This window comes from Pelodiscus sinensis, chromosome 2, assembly GCF_049634645.1.
Source record: "Pelodiscus sinensis isolate JC-2024 chromosome 2, ASM4963464v1, whole genome shotgun sequence".
Lineage (NCBI taxonomy): Eukaryota > Metazoa > Chordata > Testudines > Trionychidae > Pelodiscus > Pelodiscus sinensis.
Window position 1 is genome coordinate 244,231,481 of NC_134712.1, and position 23,429 is coordinate 244,254,909.

General features: G+C 51.1%; 1 protein-coding gene across 12 annotated transcripts in view; it reads left to right on the forward strand.

Moving 5' to 3' along the window:
• The first annotated feature begins 5,256 nt into the window (after positions 1 to 5,256).
• PRKAG2 (protein kinase AMP-activated non-catalytic subunit gamma 2) overlaps positions 5,257 to 23,429 on the forward strand; it is a 385,760-nt gene continuing 367,587 nt past the window's right edge. For 3 of the 12 annotated variants that reach the window (XR_012902124.1, XR_012902125.1, XR_012902126.1), the window contains exon 1: positions 5,257 to 6,545. Coding sequence is in view for 9 of the 12 variants with exons in the window: in XM_075922807.1 (XP_075778922.1) it covers positions 6,444 to 6,545 (102 nt within the window). In the remaining 3 variants the exon portion in view is untranslated. The remainder of the gene's footprint in view (positions 6,546 to 23,429) is intronic. The other 9 variants (XM_075922807.1, XM_075922811.1, XM_075922812.1 and 6 more) reach the window with 6 other exon arrangements.

Genomic DNA, 23,429 nt, shown 5'->3' on the forward strand with positions numbered 1-23,429 from the left:
GCCCCTATTTTGAGAGGATGCACTCTTTTCTGGGCGAGCCAGCCCCGCAAGCCCCACCTGTCTCTGTGGACACCTGCCAGCACCCCCCCATCAACCGTCCCACCGAGCCGGAGGAGGGAGAGGACAGTGGCGGCGCGTCAGGAGAGGAGGCCAGCGTTGCCACCCAGCAGGCCCACTCCAGCAGCTCCTCTGTAGCCAGGGAGGAACCCACTGGTGAGTCTTTGCAGATTACACTCCCAAAGGGCGGGGGGCAGAGGGCCGGGGGCGGAGGGCGGGGGGGAGGGAGAGCCAGGTGCCCGAAGGGGGGAGGGGGAGAGCATGTCACTCAGGCCACGTGAGCAGCACGCAGCGTAGCATGAGGCAGTTAGCAGCACGTGCAAGCACGTGCAGCCTGGTGACCGAGTGGTAGGTGGCCGTGGCAGGCAGCTGCCTGCAGGGCACGCCTGGGACTGTGCTCCTTTCACACATTCGGCGGGACCAGGGGGAAGGGTGGATGCCAGCTGGAACCGGCCAGGGCCCCAGGGACTCAGCCCAGAGCCCGCAGCTCCACCAAGGGGTGCAGCACAGGGAACAGCACACTGTCCCATGCCTGGCTGTGAGGCACAGCCACCTGCTCCTGGGATAAGTGCAGCGTCACAGTCCTGTGACCGTGGACCCCCACCGAGCCCCTCACCTGCTCCCAGTGCCTTGACAGGTTCCCCGAGGGAAGTCCCCACTGTGGCCACATCTGTCCCTGGGCTACCAGGCTTGCGGGAGGGATAGTGGGAGGGAGAAGGGCCCCTGAGTTTTGCTGCAAGGATGGGACATCCCCCCACCCAGTCACCCTTCTGGTTCTGTCCAGGAGATATCCCACGCGAGGGGATCTGAGAGCCCAGACCGCCACTGACAGGTGTGCTCCCAGGCACTGCCGTGGGGATGCATCTCGCTCCCTGTCAAACACCACTGATTAGCCCTAAGCTTTTCACAGTGTCCACCGGCAGGGAGTTCCACAGGTGAACGCAGCACAAGCACCCTCCCGCCCTGCACGGGGCCAGGATACAGACCGGTGCTTACAATACTGGAGGGAGGACCCTACTCCAGGGGCGGTCCTCCTTGCCAACATACAACACGGGAGCAGGATGGGAACCGAGTGGGCCCAAGCCAGAACTGTGCAGTCACCTGGGCTCCGGGGTGGAGGGCATGGAGGTGTGGGGACAGTGGACGGCCTGCCTGACTGACCCGTCCTTTCTTCTCTTCCCTGCAGCGGGACCCAGCACCAGACCCGCGACTCCAGCAGCAGCAGTACCCCCAGCTGCCCAAGCCCGGAGGCCCAGGCTCCGACACCGGGACCAGCTGCTTCGGCGTCATGTCACTGCCGTGGAGGGGATCCAGACCTCCATTGCGGAGCGTGTGCAGGGGGACCAGGAGTGGCGGCAGGAGGGATGGGCTGCGTTCCTGGAGGAATGCCGCGAGATGCGCGCCACAATGGGCACCCTGACGGCACATTTAATACATGCCATCCACTATGGCATGGCCGGACCGCATGCCCCCGCCATCCCTCCCGGAGCACAGCCCATGCTCCCTCCTATCCCTGCTCCTCTCCCAGCTCCTGCTCCTGCCCCTGCTCCTGCTCCTGACCGTGCTCCTGACCCTGACCGTGCTCCTGACCCTGACCGTGCTCCTGCTCGTGCTCCTACTCGTGGGCACCTCAGCGTGCAGGCTGCCCCGACGCGGTCTGCCCAGCGTGGGCATGTCCGCCCCCAGAGGGGCACTCGCAGGGGCCACCCGTCCCAGTAACTGCCCCCCTCCTTCTCCCAGTTAAGGGTCCCCTCCCTCCTTCTCCCAGTTAAAGGTCTCCCCCCCCCTTTGTAAATAAAAAGTTCTGTTTTCATTTCAATCTTGTGTGGTTATTGTGTTCCTCTAGTAACTCTACAGAAATTATGTGAGATGCCAATTAGCCACTTCAATTTAACAGGGTTACAAACTGTGGACAACAAATTAATGACTCTATCACCGGGGGGGGGGGGGGGGGGGAAGCCTTTTTCAGTGGTCATTGGTTTGCGGCGCATAAAGAAATACTGATACTTTTCAGTAAAGATGTAAATTACAAACTATATTTACAAAACAACAAACAAGCAGAAATGGTTAAAAGATGCAGTACAGTACAGATTCTAAAACATAGTCCAGATGCAGGTAGGACGATTGTGGTGTTGCTGGCCACCTCAATCCTTTGGTCCTTCCGGGCCTCAGGAGAGGAAGAGCCAGGAGATCCCTCGACGGACGATGACAGTGAAGCTGGCCATGTCAATCCTTTGGGCCTTCCGGGCCTCAGGAGAGGAAGAGCCAGGAGATCCATCGAAGATGGCACTGATGTGAGCCTTCTGCACAAGTCCCAAATCCTGTTGGCTGTTCTTCAGGACGGCAATGGTGGCCTAAACCCTAGCCTAACTTAAAAGAAAAACCCTAACTATGCCCGACGCACCCGACAAATAGACTCGATGACAGCCGATGTGCTGTGACCCGATGCTTTACTATACTATTGGCAGGAGGGAGGTAAGGGGAGGAGGTGGGGAAGGGTAGGAGCTGGGACAGAGTACTCTGGGGTTACTCAAGCGACCCTGCTATGGGGCTTGGGCAAACACGTCCACCAGGGCCTCTCTAATGCGCACCGCCTCCTGGCGCGCCTGGCGGATGGCAGCTGTGGCGGGCTGGTCCAAGGTCTGTGCCTCAGCTGCCACCCATGCAGGGAGGAAGGCCTCCCCACTGCGCTCCACAATATGGTGGAGCACGCAGCACGCGGCCAGCACCTCCGTTGCATTCTGCTCACCCATGTCGAGACGGGTGAGCAAACAATGGAAGCGGGCTTTTAAGCGTCCAAACGCCAGCTCCACTGGGTTTCGGGCCCGGTTGAGGCGGTCGTTGAACCGGGCCCGGTTCTGGTCCGGCTGCCCCGTGTAGGGCCGCATGAGCCAGGGCATCAGGGGGTAGGCCGCGTCCCCGACGATGCAGATGGGCATCGGCACATCCCCGACAGTCAAGTCCCACCGGGGGAAGTAGGTGCCCGCCTCCAACCTCTGAAACAGTCCTGAGTTCCAGAGGATGCGGGTGTCGTGTGCCCGGCCGGACCAGCCGCCGTAGATGTCCAGGAAGCAGCCCCGATGATCCACGAGGGCCTGCAGGACGATGGAGCAGTACCCCTTTCTGTTCAAAAAGTGGGCTGCTCGATGCTCCGGGGCCCGGATGGCGATGTGGGTGGCGTCCAGGGCTCCCCCGCAGTTGGGGAACCCGAGGGCAGCGAAGCCGGCCATGGTCTCATTGACGTCGCGCAGGCGGATGATTCTCGGCAGCAGGACATCATTGATGGCGTGGACAACCTGCAGAAGGATGCAGAGAAACACAAGGGAACACATTACATACAGCCAGGGGTGAGTGTGCGCTCCCTTGGGTCCCCCCCCCTTGATTCCCTCTGTCCTCACACACACACACACACACACACACACACACACACACCAGGGCCCCCCTTGCCCCACGTCCCGTCCCCCCCACCAGTGGGCCTGTGCAAGGGAGGGACGGCCGAAACCCCTGGGCGACCCAGCCTGGAGTCTTGGGTGTCCCTGGGCCTGGAGTGGAGCACCCTCCCCCCATCCCACTCCTCCTGGGACTTACCTGGATGACGATCACTCCAACGGTGGATCTTCCCACCCCGAACTGGTGTGCCACCGAGCGGTAGCTGTCCGGTGTGGCCAGCTTCCACAGCGCGATGGCAACCCTCTTGTTCACGGGGATGGGTGCCCGCAGCCGGGTGGCGGTTCTCTGCAGCGCGGGGGTGAGCCAGGTGCACAGCGTCAAGAAGGTCTGCTTCCTCATCCGAAAATTCCGGATCCACTGGTGGTCGTCCCATAGTCCGAGGACCACACGGTCCCACCAGTCGGTGCTCGTCTCCAAAGTCCAGATGGGCCGGTCTATGGTCGGGTGCTGATGCCACGCGGTTGCCAGGACCTCCCTGGTGAGGGAGTCCAAGGCAATCTCTGCGTCCTAGTACATGAATGCTAGGGCACCAGCCTGCAGCACGAGCTCCAGGCTCCTGTACAGGTCCAACAGGGGCCCGAGCAGGTACATGGCCACCCACGGCTCCATGGCAGACAGAGCAGGGCAGAAAAAAGAAAAAGCTGGGAAAAGCAGTTTGTGGGCCAAAGGGTGATGTCCCCAAAACTCACAGGGCAACCACCGACCCTGCGAAGGGTGCCAGTCCCTGGCAGAGGTCACAAGGCATGGGAGCACTAGACCAACGGCTGCCCGGCGAGACCCCTTTAACCACGCGTCTGGACGGAGCTCCGGCCCCGCCCCCGGAAAGGTCTGGTGGCCATTGCCCTTTTCAAAATGGTTCCGGGCTTTTTGCTTTTCCGGAAAAGCGCGCCGCCAATGTAGACGCGCTTTTCCGGAAAAGCACATTGTTATCACGGAAACTCTGCGGCCAATGTAGACGCTACTTTTCCGGAAAAGCTGAAAACGGAATAGCATTCCGTTTTAAGCATTTCCGGAAATTCATGCCAGTGTAGACGTAGCTTAAGTGTGGTGGGGCTTTCTTTGCCACACACACCCCACAGCAGCTAAGTGTGGTGGGGCTGTCTCTGTCACACACACCCACCCAGTATCTAAGTGTGGTGGGGCTGTCTCTGTCACACACACCCACCCAGTATCTAAGTGTGGTGGGGCTGTCTCTGTCACAGCCACCCACACAGTATCTAAGTGTGGTGGGGCTGTCTCTGTCACACACCCACCCAGTATCTAAGTGTGGTGGGGCTGTCTCTGTCACACACACTCACCCAGTATCTAAGTGTGGTGGGGCTGTCTCTGCCACACACACACCACAGCAGCTAAGTGTGGTGGGGCTGTCTCTGTCACAGCCACCCACACAGTATCTAAGTGTGGTGGGGCTCTCTGTGCCAGCCTGCATTTGGGCAGCTAAGTGCAGCGGGCTCCCCTTTGGGAGAGCCCTAGTGTGGTGGGGCCAGGGACAGTGGGGGGGTCCCCGCTCTCAGCTCTGGAAAAGCGGGGGCTCCGGCTGTAAGTCTCAAGGCGGCAGAGGAGTGTCTCTCGGCGCCCCCCACCATGTTCCTCTGCGCCCCACACTTGCAGACCTCTGAGTTATACTACAGTCTGGCAGGAGCCTTGTTCCTGGAGGTGTGACATCGCCACCTACCGGCCTTCGGAGGTCGTTGCAGCCAGGAGGCTGTGATTAGAGATTACACATTGCGCAACAACTGTGTTGATGGCTCCGGGAAGCGAGGGGCGGTGAGAGAGAGCAGGGAGCCAGAGTCTAGCGTGCCTTTTGCAGGCGGTGGGATGGCAAAGCACCAGGGAACATAATCCTCACCGTGTCGTGTATTTAAGGCATGCCCCAAAGAAATCTCGGGGAGGGAGGTTTGCCTATGCGTCTGGAAGGGGGCGGAGGAAGGAATGTCGCTGTTTCTTTTTATTTGGAGTGGTGAAATCCAGTCAGTCCCTGGTGCACCAGCGATTGCAAACTAGTAACAGCCTCTCCAGACCCTACACTCCCTCAGGGCGATCCGGCAGCCTGGGAGTTGTTGGCTTGACTGGAGCACTGTGCTTTTGCAGATGCCCGGGAGACGCTTGTAAAAGGGACCCGTGTCAGCTCCGGGAGCAAGTATTTTATGATTTGCTGCACTTCCTGTTGAGCGCAGCCTCTTGTTTTCAGCAGAGCCACATTGCCTTTGCAACGCCTCCTCCTCAGGGCTGGGGGCTGTCTCCTGGCAGTTCCCGTCCCTGCTTATCATCAGCCCTGCCCGGGATTCCGGCTTGCAGCAGGAAAGGGGAACCACATTGCACTGTTGGCTTGCACCGCCGCCTCCTCCAGGCCTGCGCGAGTCTTTTCGCAGACCCGGCCCTGCTTCGCCGCGGAGGCTGCCGCTGGAGCTGCGGCTGGAGGCACCACATTTCAGGGAACGCTTGCACCTGGCACTGCTTCCTGTTTCACAGAGGGGGACGGACCCAGGCGCAGGATCCGGACTCTAGGGATTGCATTTATTTGCAGACAGCGCCGAGCTCAACTTCTGCACCTTCCTCTTCCCTCCCCCCCCGGGCACGTGTAATGGGGGAGATGTCACTCTGCTGGGCCAAGGGAAGGAAACTTTCTCACCCCCCAGGAGTCTCCGGATATTTCTGAACGGGCAGAAGAGTTCTCCGCTGAACAGCAATTTTAAGGATGTCTCATGATCTTGCTTCTGCAGGAGACAGGGGTCCCTAGCAAATTCTCCCGGCCCTGATTAAAACACCGCAGCTGGAGAAACTCCTCCCTTCCCCTTTGGTTCCCCCACCCCCGTTCTCCCCAGTTCCTGGGGGTGTGAAAACAAGCCCAGATTGTCTGCGTGGTGGACAGTGGAGGGTGGGGGGTTGGAGGTGGAAGAGGAGCCTTGCTGGGGAGCCATCCGCAGTTCAGCGGGATGGGAAGCACTGCCATGGACACCAAGAAGAAAGATGCTTCCAGCAGCGGCAGCAAGAAAGGCTCCAGCCAGAAGAGACGCATGTTGCGAGTGCACATCCCAGTAAGTGCCTCTGCGCCCGACCCCTCCCCCTGGAACTGAAGTGACCCCAGGTGGGGTAGCACACGCGCCTCCGGTCATGGAGCAGTAACAGGTCGGGGGAGGGGGGCGTGGTAAAGAAAGAGGTGCACGCGCCTCCCGTCCTTCTGCAGCAGGAGAGGGTCTGGGGGTTCTCTGTCCTGGCTGCTTCTCCTGTCACTTAGCAACAGCTGCGGGGGGGGGGGGGCAGGAAAGGAGAAGTGTCCGCTGCCCCCTGGCCAGCCCCTGACTTGCAGCAGCAGCTGGGGAATGCGGAGAAGCGGCTGCTGCTCAGCGCGTACTTGGGGCCTTCGGGTGGCGGGAGAGTCCTGCGTGCGGTGCATCCTGCTCCTGCCAAGAGCAGCAGCAAGCGTGCTTGGGGGGTGTTCCCTGCCATGCAGGCTCTGCCTCTCAGCGAGCTGCCGCAACAGGTTGGGTGGGTGGGGAGGAGCGTCCTCTGTGCAGCGCGTGTTTCTCCCTCCTCGTACAATCAGTAATCTGGGGGGAAAGAGGAGGGGGGCCCACTCCTTTGCACATTGTACTGTTGCCTTGTCTTTCTGCTAGCTGTGGGGCAGGAGGAGGGAGACATCCTCAATCAGATTCTCGTGTGTCTGCCTCTCAGATAAGTCCTGGGCCCTTCAGAACCGAGTGCGACCAGGCCTGGGTCAGTGTGCTGCCAGCCTTCACACCTGGGGCCAAAAGGATCCCACATGCAGCTGTGACTATGCCTCACATCAGTGAGTGAGATGGGCTGGTGGTTTGAGAGCTCTGCCCTTTGCTGAGGAGGCTGCTGCTGCAAATTGGGCTGGCAAAGGGCTTCAACTGCTAAGAAGTTGTCTGTCATGTATAAGTAGTATGTGACCACAGATATACCCGGTCTTTACTATAAACCTGTGTAGCGTTTTAATTTTGATTTCAAATATTAGCTGTAATAACATTTTGTAAGAGGATAAACTGCTTTGAGGTGCACTGCGCATGGGTGTGTGTGCGTGACCTGTGTGAGCATGTGCGGGCAACAGACAAGTAGCAACAACTTGGGGAGAGGTGTACCTGTGTGTGGCAGCACCCTACCTGTCCTGGCAGAGGGAACACACTATTCCTGCTTGAGCTGTTTGTGGGGTTGTAGCCATGCTGGTCCCAGGACATTAGCAAGATTGGGTGGATGAAGTAATAACTTTTGTTGGGTCAACTTAATTTGGGGGAGAGACAAGCTTTAAAGCCACACACAGCTCTTCCTCCTGTTTAGCTGAAATTGGTCCAATAAAAGATAACTTCAGTCCCTTGTCTCTCTGAGAAGAGGAGGTACAGTTGGGTACTAGGGAGGGAGTACTGTACCCCTTCACCTCTGTTTTTCTTTCATGCACTAACCAAAGCCAGCCCAGTTGCAATGCAGAGTTATCAACCTTGCAGTGTGTGACTGGGCAAAGGGAGAGGATAGCATGCTCTCCCCTATCTTTGGCCATGTGATTTGTTTGGCACTGTTCTAACAGGATTTGATATTTCATGTGCAATGCTGTAGCATTGGAGGGCATTTTAACTAAAGGTGAGCTCAAAGCAGTGTACAGGGCCTGACTGAACGCGCCCAAACGTTGGCACTTGTAAACATATCTCTGCAGGGAGACCGAATTGGAGCTTCTAATCTGAAATTCTAAATTCGGAACTGCATTTCTCAGAGGTTACTAGGTCAGAACCCTTTCAGATGTTTATCAAAGCAATATATTATAGTGGCTACTGCTATAGCAAACTACCCACATTTAACTGGCCAAATAGTCGCATTGTTCAAGTCAACTAGCCACACTCAACCGGTCCAATAGCCACATGTGGCTAGTGGCTAGCTAGCATGTTGGACACCACGGTCCTATTTCACAATGTCTAAACTCCTTCAATTTCACATTGGGATGGAACTGAGACTTTCTGAAAATTGAGAAGTTGATTCCCTCTCTGCCCTCCCCCCACCATGGCCTTTTACAATTTTTGTGTGTGTTAGTCCCAGATTCAATAGGTTGGTGGCTAGGGCCCTGACTTGAGAGGTGGGAGGCTGCATACAAGTCCCTGCTTTAGTGACTATTTATACCAGGAGGAAAAGCTCCCACAGGTGAGATTGAGTGCCTCATCCCAAAATAGCAAGGTGGTCAGGGAACTCACTGTTTCAGGGCACTTCAAATCAGAGCAGGGACTTGAACCTCATCTTACACTATGTGAATGCCTTAACCACTGGCTTATGAGCTGTTTTGAGCAGGAGTCAGTTGCTCACTCTTACCTGACATTTTATTCTGGACTTAAAACTTTGCCAAAATCAACTGTTTCCTGCAAAAAAGTTAGTTTTGATGAATCATTTCCAACATAACACCCTTTTACCAAATTCCTTTCCAATCCCGTTTCCTGTCTATAGAAAACTCTGGCTAGTAGCAGCTAATTCAGAGAAAGGTACAAGGAACTTTGTTGTAGAAAGGCAGCATAGAATAACTTGCTCTGAAGTTTATTTATCCTTGTTGTGCAATAGTTAGAAGTTGTTTTATTTTCTGAAGCTGGAGAGTTTACCCCTTTCAAAACTTAATGGATCGTTTTTAAATCCTTACCCTTAACTTGGTATTTTCTTGTTATAAATCTCCATTCTTTTTTGGAATCCACCGTTCTTGGCATTAGTGCCTCTAGCAGTGTATTCGGGTACGTCTACACAGCAACATTATTTTAAAATAAGTAGCATTTGTGACCGCACGTTGGGGGTCCCCCATCTCCTGCACCCCGAAATGGCACAAACAGACTGCACCAGCCGGTGGAATAGAGGAAGTTTATTGCCTCTCCAGGATACAGCACAGCACAGATGTCATCTGGTCACAGAGCTGGGCTAGGATGCCTCAGGCCCCCTTGAGATGGGGGAGACTGGGCCCCTAAACTCCAGCCCCTTTCCCTAGGCTGTCTCCTCCATGCTCCCAGACAGCAACTAACCAACACTCTTCCAGCCCTGCCCCCCCAGCCAGGGCAGCATTCCACCTTCCTTTGTTCCTCTCCATGGGGGGTGTTTGGCCATACTGGTTGAGAGATCCCTTTGCATAGTGACTCATCCTGTTTTGCTGGGTCATGGTACCCACAGCAGCCAGTGGGGGTTACCCCAGAGCCAGCAGCATAGAAACCAGCCAGGTACCCCCACTACGTCACAGCGTTATTTCAAAATAATGTTGAAATACTGTCAATACTTCTTACTCTGACTCCTGTAACCCTCAATGTACAAGGAGTAAGGGAAGTTGGAGGAAGAGTGCTCTATTTTGAAATAAGTGCTGTGTAGACGCTCCCAATTTCGAAATAAAGTATTTTGAAATAAACTAACCAATTTGCGTAGCTTATTTCAAGTTAAGCCCTGCTGTGTAGATACACCCTTTCAGACTCCCTGCTCCCACTGCTAAGATTTTGCTGCAACTGTCCAATGGCAGGAGTCAGGGTGAGGATATTACCCCCCCAGGCCAATAGGAAACCATTGACTAATTTTATTTCTATGTGCTTTTTTTTTGTGGAGGAAGGAGTTTGTCATGGAAAAACAAAAGCAACTATGTAGGGCCCACTGAATGTGTGGTATAAAGCAAAGGAGAAATGCACAGCTTTTTAATGGGTAGAATTAGTTTCTGTAGAATTCTCTGAAGTAGAAAATGAACCGAGTAGCACAAGTAAAACTTTCAACCCCACAATGTTTTCAGAATTGAACCTCCTTTGTCTTACATGGGTATCTCCAGTGTGTTCATCATGATAGTGTCTAGGTGCCAATCTCTGCTACAACTCGGTAATACAACTGACATAATGTGAGCTCAAAATGCCTTACAAACATTGAACACACCACTAATTATCCTCACTTTTATGCATGGATGAATTGAGGCATGAAGAGATTAAGTGATTTTTTCCAAATCAGAATATCTTTGGCAGAGCCAAGAACAGAATCCAAATGTTTAGGCTTCAAGTCAGAGTGTGTACAAGGGGTTTAGGCAAGCAAAGGCACAGTCTCCCCCCAGTAATAGTTGGGGGCACAGATTTCTTTTGCACAGAGGACTCAAAGGCATTCAAGAGTGAGTTCCTTCTGCAAAGATGGGCAATAATTTGGGAAGGGGAGCCCCTTCACAAATTTCGGAAGTGGCCGCTGGCCAACCCGGAAGTGGCCGCAGGACTTGGGTAGAAGGGGCGAGGCCTCCGGCAGAAGGAGTGGGGTTGAGAACTACCCTGCTGGGTATGGTGACCTTACTTTCTGAACCAGCTGCAGCTAGTCAGAACAGTTTAATTTAAATTATGAAACAGATTAAGCATTTTAAATTTCTTATGTTAGTTTATCAAACTTCATTTTAAATAAGCTAAAATATTATGTCCAACACAAAAGGTTTTAATGTCTTCTTTATTTATGGGAGTGGTGGGGAACCCTTTTTGGGTCTGAGGTCACTGACCCACAAAAAAAAAGATCAGTGGGGGACCACACAAGTGAGAAGCAAAATCTCCTCCAAACTCCCACAATGCTCAGTGATGTGGCCTCAACTGAGACACCTCTGGTGCCCCAGCCTCATGGGATAAGGGGAAGGGAAGGGGGAAACTGAAGTTCAGGGCTTCCCATAGACCAGATTTACTTTTCTGGGGTTCTGGAGTTAGTACATTTTATGGACCTCTTTAGGCTCTGGGGTAGGAACAAAAATAAGGGGTACAATGCACGAGACAGGACTGCCAGCAAGTAGGATAGGGATGGGGTACAGGATCTGGAAGGGAGCTGGGGTGCAGAAGCAGGCTGGGAGTAAGGTGGTCTGGCCAGGTGGAGGGAGCAGGAACAAGGGAGGATGCCGTGTGCGGCCAGAAGAAAGGGTGCAAGAAGAAGGGAGGATGTGGGAGCAAGCTGGGGCTGCTGGGTCTTGAGGGGAAGGGAAGTGATAGGATTGGGGTGGGGGGGTCTGGGCATGAGCGGGAACCTTACCTGGAGGCTGGAGGCGCCACTGCTGCAGACACGTGGTCTAGGGCCAGCCTTGAGGCACTGCGGCCACAGGCCACTCTGGAGGCCAGAGGCACCACTGCCATGAGGCCTGCCTCGGGCCAGTAGCCACAGGATGCCCGGAAGTGCTATGGCCCAGGGCTGGCCCCAGCGGCACCGTGGCCAGGCAGCATGGGGCCGGCCCTGGAGGTGCCGCTACGGCGGCCTGGGGCCAGCCCTGGAGCTGCTGCAGCCAGGTGCCGGCCTGGAGGCACTACTCTGTGGCCTAGGGCTGACCCTGGAGTTACCGCAGCCAGGTGCCGACCCAGAAGCACCGCTACTGCGGTCTGGAGCCGGCCCCGTAGGTGCCGCTGCTGCGGTCAGGCGACCTGGGGCCGTCCTGGAGGTGCTATGACAGCAGCCTCCATCCTCCAGGGACGGCCCCAGGCTGCAGTGCCTTCGGGGCTGGCCCTGTTGAGGAGCCTCAGTCCCAGCGCTGCCTCCTCTGCAGCAGCTACGTGGGGGTGGAGGGGTAGGGCTGAGCTCCTTCCCCCCCCCCCCACACCTCTGTGCACACCTATTGGGGGCAGGGCGGGATCAAAACCCAAGGCGGGATCAGTGAGTTTCTGCTTAGACCAGGGCTGGTGTGGGGGATTGAGGAGGGGAGTGTGAGCCCCTGGTGGGGCTAGAGTAGTGGGGGCAGTAAGCTCCTTCCTGTGCTGGGTGGGGGGAGATGGAGCAAGCTCCTGGGAGGGGTGGGCAAAGAATGTGCTTCTCCAAAAGGGGTCAGATTTAATTTCCTGCACACACTCCTGCTTGTAGTTCTCTTTCTTAACCACAAAGACCATCTTCTTTCCCAGCATTGCTTCAGTCTTGTTCTGAAGGGATTTCCTCTAGGGGAAGAGAGTCATTGATTGACTAAGTTTGTTGACTTCTTGGCCTCTTTGCTGAGCCTGCTAAGTAGGTTGTTACCTGGACAGTGGTAGATATTTGCACATCTATATCTACATGGGGATAAAAGCACCCTGGTATAGCTGTGGCTGGGAATTGAGGCTAAAAATTGCTTTAGATATTAGGGCTTGGGCTGGAGCCCAAGCTATGGGTCTTTCCACCGTTGCTTGGGCTTAAGCCTGAGCCAGAACATCTACGCAGCAGTTTTTCAACCCTGGAGCCTGAGCCCTGCAAGCTGTAGTCAGCGAACCCCGGCCAGCAGTGTGTTTTTTATCACTGTGTAGACATGTCCTTAGGGTCTGATCTTTCTGTCAGTGAAGTCAGTAGCTATTTTGCTGTTGACTCAATTGGGAACAATTCAAGACCTAGACATTAACAAAGTTCTGACCTCTGACCCAATAGACTCTTTTCCTCTTTATGAAGAGCTGAGGTCTATAGTATTCCTAAAATGGGTCATCATTTTTCAGATGTGGTGGCCTTTTTGGTAGCTTTTTAACTACTGTTGTAGTTGCAATACAGCTGTATTAGGAATCTTTTGTCACACTCCTTACTTGCCAATGGAATTTTAATTTGAAAAGATCAGTTTACTTTTTTTTTTCTTCCTGTTTCGTAACACTTTCTTGGCTGTTGTTTGGTACATCATTCCTTAAGTGGTGCCTGTCAGTGCTGGTGTAGTTGTCAAGGATGCTTTAATCACACAGAAATTTTTATTTTGCTCATCCTCCTCTACTGCCTTGCTGTGAGATTGTGTTTATTGCTTAGACATTTAATGTTTGTTCTTTGAGATCTTCAGATTAGGATCAACAAGGGGAAGACTAAGAAGGCATGAAAAGAAAATGAAATAAAAAAGGGTGTAATTTTAAGAGAAAGTACTATGATGTGAGAAATCTACACAAGTGATAAAATTGATATAGTTGGGAGTCAGTGATGCTTTCTAGTCTTAAAGTGGAGGTGCATCTGCGCCACTTGGAAGACTTGACTTAGAAAAAGTTGTCAAGCTCTGATGAAAAAGCAGAAGAGCCTTTAAAAATGAAAATTAGGCATGAAAAAGCCAAAGACATTAGTTATGCCAGAATAGAAGGTGTAAATATTCTTCTTTCGCATTTTTCCATTTTTTTTAGGGGTTGTCCAACAAAGGGACAACAAATTGATCAGTCTTTGGGTATGTCTACACAGCAAAATTATTTTGAAATAACTAGCGTTATTTCGAAATATCTTAGTCTGAGTCTACACAGCAGGCAGTTATTTCAAAGTAATGTTGAAATACTGTCAAGCCGGAGGACTTCTTACTCTGACTCCTGTAACCCTCATTGTACGAGGAGTAAGGGAAGCTGGAGGAAGAGTGCTGTATTTCAAAATAAGTACTATGTAAGCACTCCCAATTTAGAAATAAGCTATTTCAAAATAAGCTACGTAATTGACGTAGCTCAGTTTGCGTAGCTTATTTCAAGTTCAGCTTTGCTGTGTAGACGCACCCTTAAAGAGGCCATTTTGTTGTGATTCACCACCCAAGGTGGGAATTTCAGGATCTTGTCCATTTCAAGCAAGAATAGAGGGTTGAGGGAAGAATTGTAGCACACCATAGAGGAGCCTGACAAACTTTTTCTTTCTGAAACAGTATTTTCTGTGCTCATTCTCTCTCTTCTGCACAAGTGAAGCATTTGCTTTGTGACACCCAAATCTTGCTCTTGGGAAGACTGGCAGTCTGCTGAGCTCCTGTAAACTGGATGCTCCTATCGCCTACTAAACTGATTTGTGAAGATCCAAGATAAACATCATACCACCAGATTCTGTAGCTTGGCAGAGTGAGGAAATAGAGAAAACCCCTGACTTCCGCCTGCCTGAGTTAGGACCCTCTGCACTTACAGCCATTTTTGTAAGTGCGGAAGGGGCTGAAAACCCCTGACTTACATCCTCGGCCCGCATTTACGACAGCGCACGACGCCTATTGTAAATGAGGGTTTGAGTTACAATACCCCCGACTTGTGATGCTTCCCCGGGAACCAATTGTGTCTCAAGTCAGGGGCCGCCTGTAGTTGCCAGATCACTGGGGTGTGCTCAGGGAGTTTACTTCTTGCAATTCCCCAAGTGACTTTTCATGATAAACTAGTAAATGAGCTAGGTCTTGGGAGCCAGTATGGAATGAATGCTGGCCCCCGCAAGAAAAGGCTATGTTCCATTTTTGGAGTTACAAGTTGAATTTCTCTAGTCTGGCACTCTTTGTTTCAGCAACATCTATCAATTTTAATTAGCTGGATTTCCACTTATTAGCTGGGTGTGGCCAAGTTTCCCACTGTCACATAAAGTGTGTTTATGGCCACCAGTCCTGGCTCTCAGTGTTCTGTGCTGTTATTTAGCTCTAATTTACCTCTAAATGTCTTCTAAGAGCCCGCTAAGCAGTGGAATTGTTGGCAATGCTGCTGGACAATATTGACTTCCCATAGTTCAGCAAATTCTCTGGTTCAGCACCAGTCAGGTCCCAAGGATGCCAGACTAGAGAGGTTCAGCCTGTATGTGCGACAACAGATTGAAGTGTTAAGCAGTGAATTACTTAATGAGGAATCTGCTACCTGTGTGACCCTGGTGCACTAACTTCTCTGGAAAGATTGTTTCCATCAGCAGGAAGAGGAGAGGAAAATGTGTCCTTAAAATGGAATCTGAAACTGTTTCTGTGCCATTTTCATGTGACCCAGAAGATGTGTGCCAAATTCCACCTTCTTGCAATTTTGAAATCTGATCTCCCTTAATAGGTTAAAGGACTAAATATTTGCAGGAACATGAGGAGAAGCTCTGGGACTTTCACAATGAAATCTGTAAGCTCCTGTGCATCATGTAAAAAGGATTAGCTCCTGCAGTTATAGTAGGTAGGATAACTATGACAAGGGCTCTAAATCTTTATGCTTCTTGACATTCCGTAAGCTGATCGCCAGCAAGATTTATGGAAAAGTACAGTTGCTCCTTTCATCCACCTCCACCCTGTCTCCCAGTTTGCACTTCAGATCTGTTCTGTGCCCAGCAGCTTCTGTGGGCTGCAGGCCAACAGGATGGAGGTGAATTGCATCAGAAGGCCATGGGCTTGCAAATACCAAAGAGTGGAGTGGAAGCTGAGCAGAGGCATGGAGCCTAAGGCTGTTGGCTTAATGGGAAGGGTAGACCATGTTGTGTTAATCAGTTGAAGAAGAGGGAGAAGTTCTTGTGTGTTTGTGGAGAGAACACGCGTGGAACAGGAACTGCTGAAAGCTAGAGTGGGAAGAGGAATCAGTCTTGCCAGAGAGGAGTGTGTGTCTTTGCGGAGCAGAGTTAAATCATTGCATTATAATTACTGCTAGGCAGCATGACTGATTTTTTTTTTAAGAAGACACATATGAGTAAGAAATTAATATCCTGCAGATGTAGAAAAGAGTTTGCTTATGTGCCCTTGGCAGAGGTGAAGACAGTGATGCTGACATTTTGAAGGTCGAGTCTACTTGACTCTAAAAAGTGGTATGGTGGGGCATTGTTTGCTCCGGGAGGAAGATGTTTTTTTCCCCTTGCCTTCCAGCCCTGAGATTTGAGAGGTAATCTGTGTTCTTTATTTCTGATTAAACACTTCTAGTAATATATATTCCATGGGCTAATTATGCTCTTAGTAACACTTGTGAGGTCCATGGACTTCAAACGTTACCCCTGTGCAGTCACATTATCTTCATTTGAGCTATACAGGTGTTACTGAGAGCAGAATTTTAACTCTACAGATAGAATTTTACAACTGTGCCGACATGTGGGTAGACATAGAATCCAGCTTGTACCTCTCTTGTGTTGGCTCTGCAAGGCTCACAGGAGTACGAAGTAGCCCAAGCTTCTACTGACTTCCCTGCCAATGAACTGATTCTGGCTGCATATGCTGGACAGATCTGGTGAATAAGCTACCACTGAACATTTTTCAGAATAAAACAGCATTTATACCAAAAGGTGCCTCATGCCTAGGGTACTATGAAAGATAATGTAGAGGTGGTTGTAGCAATAGAGCACCAAAGCTGACATCTTTTGGTGGGGAAGAGAGTCCCCGGGTAAGAGAGGAGGCCTGGCAAGTGGCAAGAGAGAGAGCAATACAGGGCTGTGGAGGCAAAAGAGCAAGGCTCTTGAACTTGATATCCATGAGTGCAATATATTTTGCACATGATAGAAGGAAAAAAACTTCATCTAGAACATGGGTTCCCAAACTGGGGGGCATGAAGAAATTCCGGGGGGGGTGCGCAAGGTGACCCAGCCCCTCCTCATTAACTCTTCCCCCCCCCCATGTTTTGCTGCTATTTTTGTTTTTCGGTCAGTTCCCTTTTTTTTTTCGCTCGACAAGTTTTGCTGCTGGTGAGATGGGGGGCGTGAGGGCTTCTCAAAAATCAAAAAGGGGGCGAGATACCGAAAAGTTTGGGAACCACTGATCTAGACAGACAATTGTTTGGCTGTATGATTCTATGTAGCCCAGGGGTGGGGAACCTTTTTTGGGTCAGAGACTACTGGCCCACAGAAAAATCTGTCAAGGACCGCACACACGTGAAAAGTAAAACCAAACCAAACAAAAACAAAAAATAAGTCTCTGCTTGTCTACTGACCATTCTCCTCCTCCACTATGCTGTCCAGCACGTTGCTGACCAAGGCTGCCTGAGCGTCTTAGGAAGAATCCACTAGCTGGTCAGATCCCTCCTCCTCTCCCCCCAAGGATTGTGTGCAGCTGCTCATAGAAGAGGCATGTTTGCGGCAATGCTCCAGACCGTCCAGTTGCCTCCTTTGCCTTTTGATACGACTGCCTCAACTGGATGTTCCTGGCATATCCGTTCTCCTCCATGCTTCTTGCAATCTTGGCATAGATATCTGCGTTACTTTTGCTGTTCCGAAGTTCTGCAAAAACAGATTCCTCCCCCCACACAGCAGTGAGGTCTAGGACCTTCTGCACACTCCATGCTGGTGCTTGCCTGCAACCATAGGAACTCATGGAACTTGACCTCACAGTCAGGTATGCTGCCTGCTCTGAGATCTGCTGGTTACAGAGGAAATGAAATTCAATTTTTTCCCAGGGCTTTCCCTATTCACCTGGAGAGCAGTAGAGGTGAAAGTCATGGCCAGACTGGTCATCGTGGGGCACTGTGGGACACCTCCTGGAGGCCAAGAATGTCAACTTTCACAGTAGGGATGTTAGTATGTAGTCATTTATATGATTAACTGATACGCCTGGTTATCCTAATGACTATACCCCTCCCACCACTCCCGCAGAGCCACCTCACCTGCCGTCCCCTTTGTCCCCTTCCTCCGCTGATGCAGGAGGGAGCTGGTACACGTGGGAAGCCAGCTTTCAAGGTTAACACTAGTGACAGAGAGGAATTATTTAGAGTGGTTCATGGGGTAAAACTATTAGGAATGGGAAAACTTGAGCAGACTATCATGGGAATCTGTGGAATAGTTTTCCTAAGGGAAGTAGTGAGAAGTCATTGCACTGGACTTTAAAAACAAGAGTGACCAAACAATAAAAATGTGCTGTTGGGCATAATCCAATCTTGACAGAGAAATGGACTAAATGAGAGCTCTCTTCCATCTCTAGCTTCTAGCAAAGCATTTGTGTCTCGGAGTGTCTCAGGACACAAAGCATTTGTGTCTCAGGGCACCACTGCACTCTGCACCATGGAACCAGACCTGCCCCCGGGGACTCTGCTGCATCTTGTGGACATGTTGCTGGCAACCTGGCTGCACTGTCTGCAGGCTGCCGTCTGGGAGCACCATCGAGGGGATGTCAGGATCCAGGGGGCCCTGCGGGAGAGCTTCCACCCTGAGGAGCACTAACAGTCTGCCCCACTGAGGGCTTTTGCCCCATTCCTCCCTCTTGTCCTTCCACTTCCCTAGCCCCCCCTTCCTGATGTCAAATAAAAGACACGTATTTTCAAAAATAACAACTCTCTTTATTCAACACAGCTGGGGAGGGAGAATGAAACTGTGGGAGAAAGGAGGCGGGAGAGGGCAGGAGAGAGGGTGGAGAGGGGAGGGGAAACCTGGGAGGAGGGAGCTGGAAGGGGGAGGAAGAGGAGGAAGGGAAGGGAAAGCTCAGGGTTCGGGGTCCTGCTGGGTCTCCCATCTCGCAGCACTGTGGGTGTGGGAGAATCGGGGGGGAGTGGGTGTGGAGGGTGGGGTGGAGAAAGCGGAAGGGGGAGCAGGGGTGGGAGGAGGAGCGAGAACTGGGGCGGTTGCAGGGGCTGGAGCACGAGGAGGCAGGAACCTGTCCACCAGGGTCTGGAGTTGACCTCAGAGGGCACGGCCCTGATCCTCCAGCGCCTGCAAGCTCCGCTGCCGCAGCCGCAAGTCCTCGTGGACCCAGTGCTCCTGGGTGAGGAGCTGCTGCTCCAGTAGCTGCAGGTACTCCTGGCTGTGCATGTGGCCTCTGGTGGCCAGGCTGACAGCCGTGTGGCTGTAGATGGCCACATTCCTGTGCCTAGTGCAGAGGTGGACATTTGAGGCCTCCCCCCAAACCTTGATGAGGTCCACGATCTCCGCACTAGACCAGGTGGGCGCCCGTCTTTTGTGACCCCGGGCAGGCTCCTGGGAGCTGTCAGCCTGGTCCTGGGAAGAGGTGGAGGGCTGGGTGGCAGCAGGTGGCTGGCTTATCTTGTGCCAGGTGCAGGGTCTGCTGGCTGGATGCTGGCAGGCTTGCCACTGGCACAGGCGCTGTGGGCAGATCGTGCCCTTTTAAGGGCTCCGGGGCTGGGACGGGGGCAGAAGAGTTTCCCTGGTTTGGCCCAGAGTGGCCACCAGGGCAACCTGGGAAGGGCTAGCCTCCAGCTAGTTCGAATTAAGTGGCTACACAGCCCTTAATTCGAACTACTTAATTCGAACTAGGCATTACTAGTTCGAATTAAGTTGTTTGCATGTATAGCTGCTATTAAAGTTAATTCGAACTAACAGCTGTTAGTTCGAATTAACTTTGTAGTGTAGACATACCCAAAGTGAATACATATTTGTGTATGTCACAAGATGACAGATAATTCATGCTGGAGAGCAGTGAGCAGCAATGGGATGTGCAACACTGGAACAATGTCTGGAGCCATAGAATATTTCAGATCCTTTGCATGTATGTGTTTCCTTTTAAAGTAAAAACAACAGGATTTAAATTTTGGCTGCACTAATGTTAATTTACATTTTCAATCTAGTTGCTTTAATGGCACAAAACCAGCAGAAGAAATAATTGACTCGGTAAACACACCTTGATTCTGATTGTTTTTAATTAAACAACACAAACGTTCTGTGTTTTAAATTCCAATGTTCTCTGGGCCTGGTTCCCAAGAGATTAAGGACACTTTAATGCATGAATCCCAATGCCCTGGGTACCTACTGCTGTCAGAGTCTTGTGAATTGGACTAATTTCCTTGTTCTTTGTCCCTCTCTGTTTTCCTACCTACAGCTGTTGTTATGGAAGGATTCTAGGTCTTGTCATATCAAATATTGCATGGTCTTCAGAGCTCACTAGGAGTAGAGAAATGCCTGGGAACAGTGAAAATAGGCACAGCCAGTCACTTCCGCTAATTGTTGATGACGACTATGGAATACAAAAGCGTGAGAAGGGGAGGGAATAGAAATGTGTCTTGGTGTGGAAACTGCTGTGTAAAAACAAATATGCTCATGCTTTTTAGTTGGGTAGCTGACATAATGCACCGGATAGCTCCTGTGGCAGGATTACTCTGCTTTGGATGTATGGTTTCGGAAATATCAGTGTTAGTCTGTTTCAGCAAAAAAAACAAGAAGGTGGCACCTTCAGGTCTAACAATTTTATTATGGCATAAGCTTTTGTGAGTTTATTTTATTCTGCCATAATAAAATTTTCAGTCTTCAAGGTGCCACTGGACTCCTTGTTGTCTTTGGATGTGTGTAAACCGTAGCCAGAGTACTTTAGTGGTGCTGTTTCTTTTTTTAATGTTTTGGGTTTCTTTCTAGACACTATTTAGTCACTTGCCTTTCTTCTCTTGGCTATTAAGAGACTTGGTCTGTAAGGGTAAGGAACTGTAGTGAGTATTGGAGGGCATCGCTTGTGTTGGCTCAAAAAATATCTTTTAAGAAGTTTTTGGCCCAATTTTATGATCCTGTCCCCTGACTACTGGAAACAGGAAGTTAAGAGCATTAACTATAATTTACCTGGGTGGTAAGAATTGGTTATGTCTTGAAAGTAAACTCAAGTTGGGGGCATTGGGTTGGGTTTTAAATTTGCAGGTAACTGTATTTCATGTAGTTCCTTTTTAAGCTAAAGTATGCCAAGCTGCTCTGCAAACTTATAAATGTACAGCTCAGCTGAAGTGCAGCTACTTCAGAGGTGTACGGTGAAAATCAGCTGGTACATAGGTCACATTGGGGCGGGGAGAAGTACACAGGTGTCATCTCTTTAGCACCAGGCACATGGGTGACTGGCTAGTAGACAGTGAAGATAACTTAACTATGTATGCAAAGCACAATTCCCATTGACTTCAGTGGCGCAAGGTTAGGGCCTTAATGAGTACTATGGGTAAAATCTACTAAGTATTCTCAGAATGTGATTTTTCAAATGTCCAAAACTTGGTTAGAGCAAAAGCTGTTCCTTCTGGAACGCACATCTTCCATGAGAGCAGTGTAAATCTGTTTCACCTTGCAACTCTTAAGCTTTTTCCAAAAAGAAAAATGTCAAGACTTTAAAAAAAAATTCATAATGGAAAATTTAATTTTCATTCCAGTCTCTTCACACCTAAAATTGGCTGTGCAGAGTTTTGCTCAAACATTAAAAGGAGTTGGGGGGTGGAGGAAGGGAACAATCAGGGAAAAGATGGAATGGAAGAATTTTAGCCCAAAACATAAAAGCTCATGTTATGAGTGATTGGAGACTGGGATAGAATGAAAATATTATTCAGCCTTAACAACAGATGGAAAGTGACCAGTGGTGTCCTAGTAGATAAAGGGATCATAATCTTGTAGGCTAACATGTGCGCGTGCGCACACACACAGAAGAACAATCGAACTTCATGACACTAGATAATTCAGCTGCCTGTCCATAGGATTTCTTTTTAACCCACTACCAAATGTAGGCACTTCTGGGTAAGAATGTGAATGAGTAGTTGACTAGTCGATTAACTGATAAGCCTAGGCTTATCAGTTAATCTAGTTGACTACTCAGATTCCTTCCCCCTTGATACCTTTTTATCAGAGGCAGCAAGGGGGCAGGAAGCAGGAGCTGGTGCTAGGGAGAGCTGCTGAAAAGCCGTTTCCCCTAGCACTGGCTCTGTGGTGCCACCTGCTTTTTCCCCCTCCCCCATGCTGCTGCCTTTATCAGAGGCAGCAGTGCGGGGAGGGCAGGGGAGGCTGATGTGAAGCAGCTTCTGCCTGCAGCGAGCTTGGGCCTGCCATGGACAAAGGCTGCTTTGGAGCAGCCTTCCCCACCTCCCCCAGCATCCTCTGTCCATAGGGAGTTCAGATCCCTCACGGACAGGGACTGATGTCACCTTGCGTTGCTGCCTTCTGTATCAGAGGCAGCAGTGTGGAACAACAGGCAGCCAATCCGTGAGGGGAGCTGTTTTTTAAGCTAGCTACCCTCACAGACCAGCTGTTGCCTGGCACCCTGCACTGCTGCCTCTGATAGAGAGGCAGCAGCTCGGGGTGGCAGGAGGCTCCCTGGGAGTGGGGCTGGATTGCACTGGCTGCTGACCCTGCCCCCAGGGACTTTAGAAAAGTAAACTAACCTCTAAGAATTCATGCAGTTAGTCAACTATTCAATTAACTGATAGCTAACATCCCTACTTTTGGATTGGAATGTGTCCTCTGCAGTCGATACTCAATTCTATGCCACATAATTGGTGAATATCTAAATGCTTAAATCATCTGCTTACAATCTAAATCTCAAATGTCCTTCTTGCTGAATCAGAAATTATTCTTTTATGGAGGCGACACAGAGAGGAAATTTGCCAGCAAAAGACACTGATTTGTTGATTCAGTAATGGACCTATCGTTACTAAGTTGATTATGTCAGTGCATTTTCTTTCCCACTCAAACAGATACTAGAGCTAAATGATCTGCAGAATTGGTTTGAATGTGCTACAATGGATTTTAAATGGAGGATGGTAGTAGAGTTAAGGAAGCTGAAAAACTATTGACTGGTGGAAATGAGATGCTGTTGATAGTGCTGATAGCAGTGCAGGTCAGTGAGATCAACACTTTATCATCATCATCATCATCATCATCATCATCATCTTTTTGAATAAAAAAGGGAAGTGTTGGTGAAAAAGGTCATGTGAAGGGGCTGAAGACAGGTGGATTATAGGTCATGTTCATGATAAACAAGTGGCAATGCAAGTTTTCTCAAGTACCTCATCACAGTGAGTCAATCCTGAGAAGCTGCTCACCCAGGTATGCAGCACAGTGATGTAGAAACCTGCCCACCTGGCACAAGACTGAGAACCCACCTTATTGCTTACATGGCACCAAACCACTCAGAGGATGGGTTATGGCCTCTTTCAGTTATTGCTGTCTTAAGGCTAGATTTGGACAAGCAGCTCAGACACGGGCAGTCGGTGAAGGTAGGGCAGAGGGAGGCAGGCTCCCAGCCCCACCTACAGCTCCGCCCCTTCTGCTGAGGCCCCACCTCCGCACCACAGGGAGGGAAGGGGATGGGGCAGTGTGCACCCTAGCCTCCCAGCCTGGAGCACTGAAGAGGTCCTGGAGCAATGGAGAGGAGGAGCACTGGGAAGGGAATAGGCTTAGTGGCTCCAGCCTCCCTGATCCTGGAGCACAGGGCCAGCAGGCGCTCAAGGGCAGCAATGCTCCAACCTCAGTATGCCTACAGTAGGTGTTCTGGGGACAGAGTGTGGGCATGGCCATTCCTGGCAGTTTGGGAAGGCTGTGCCTCCCCCCATCTAGGCTATTAGATGTCCATGAGCTCAGAGATATTAGGATCCTAGTCCTGTTACTGGTTCCTTGAGCCATCCGGTCCCCACACAGAATTTTACAGA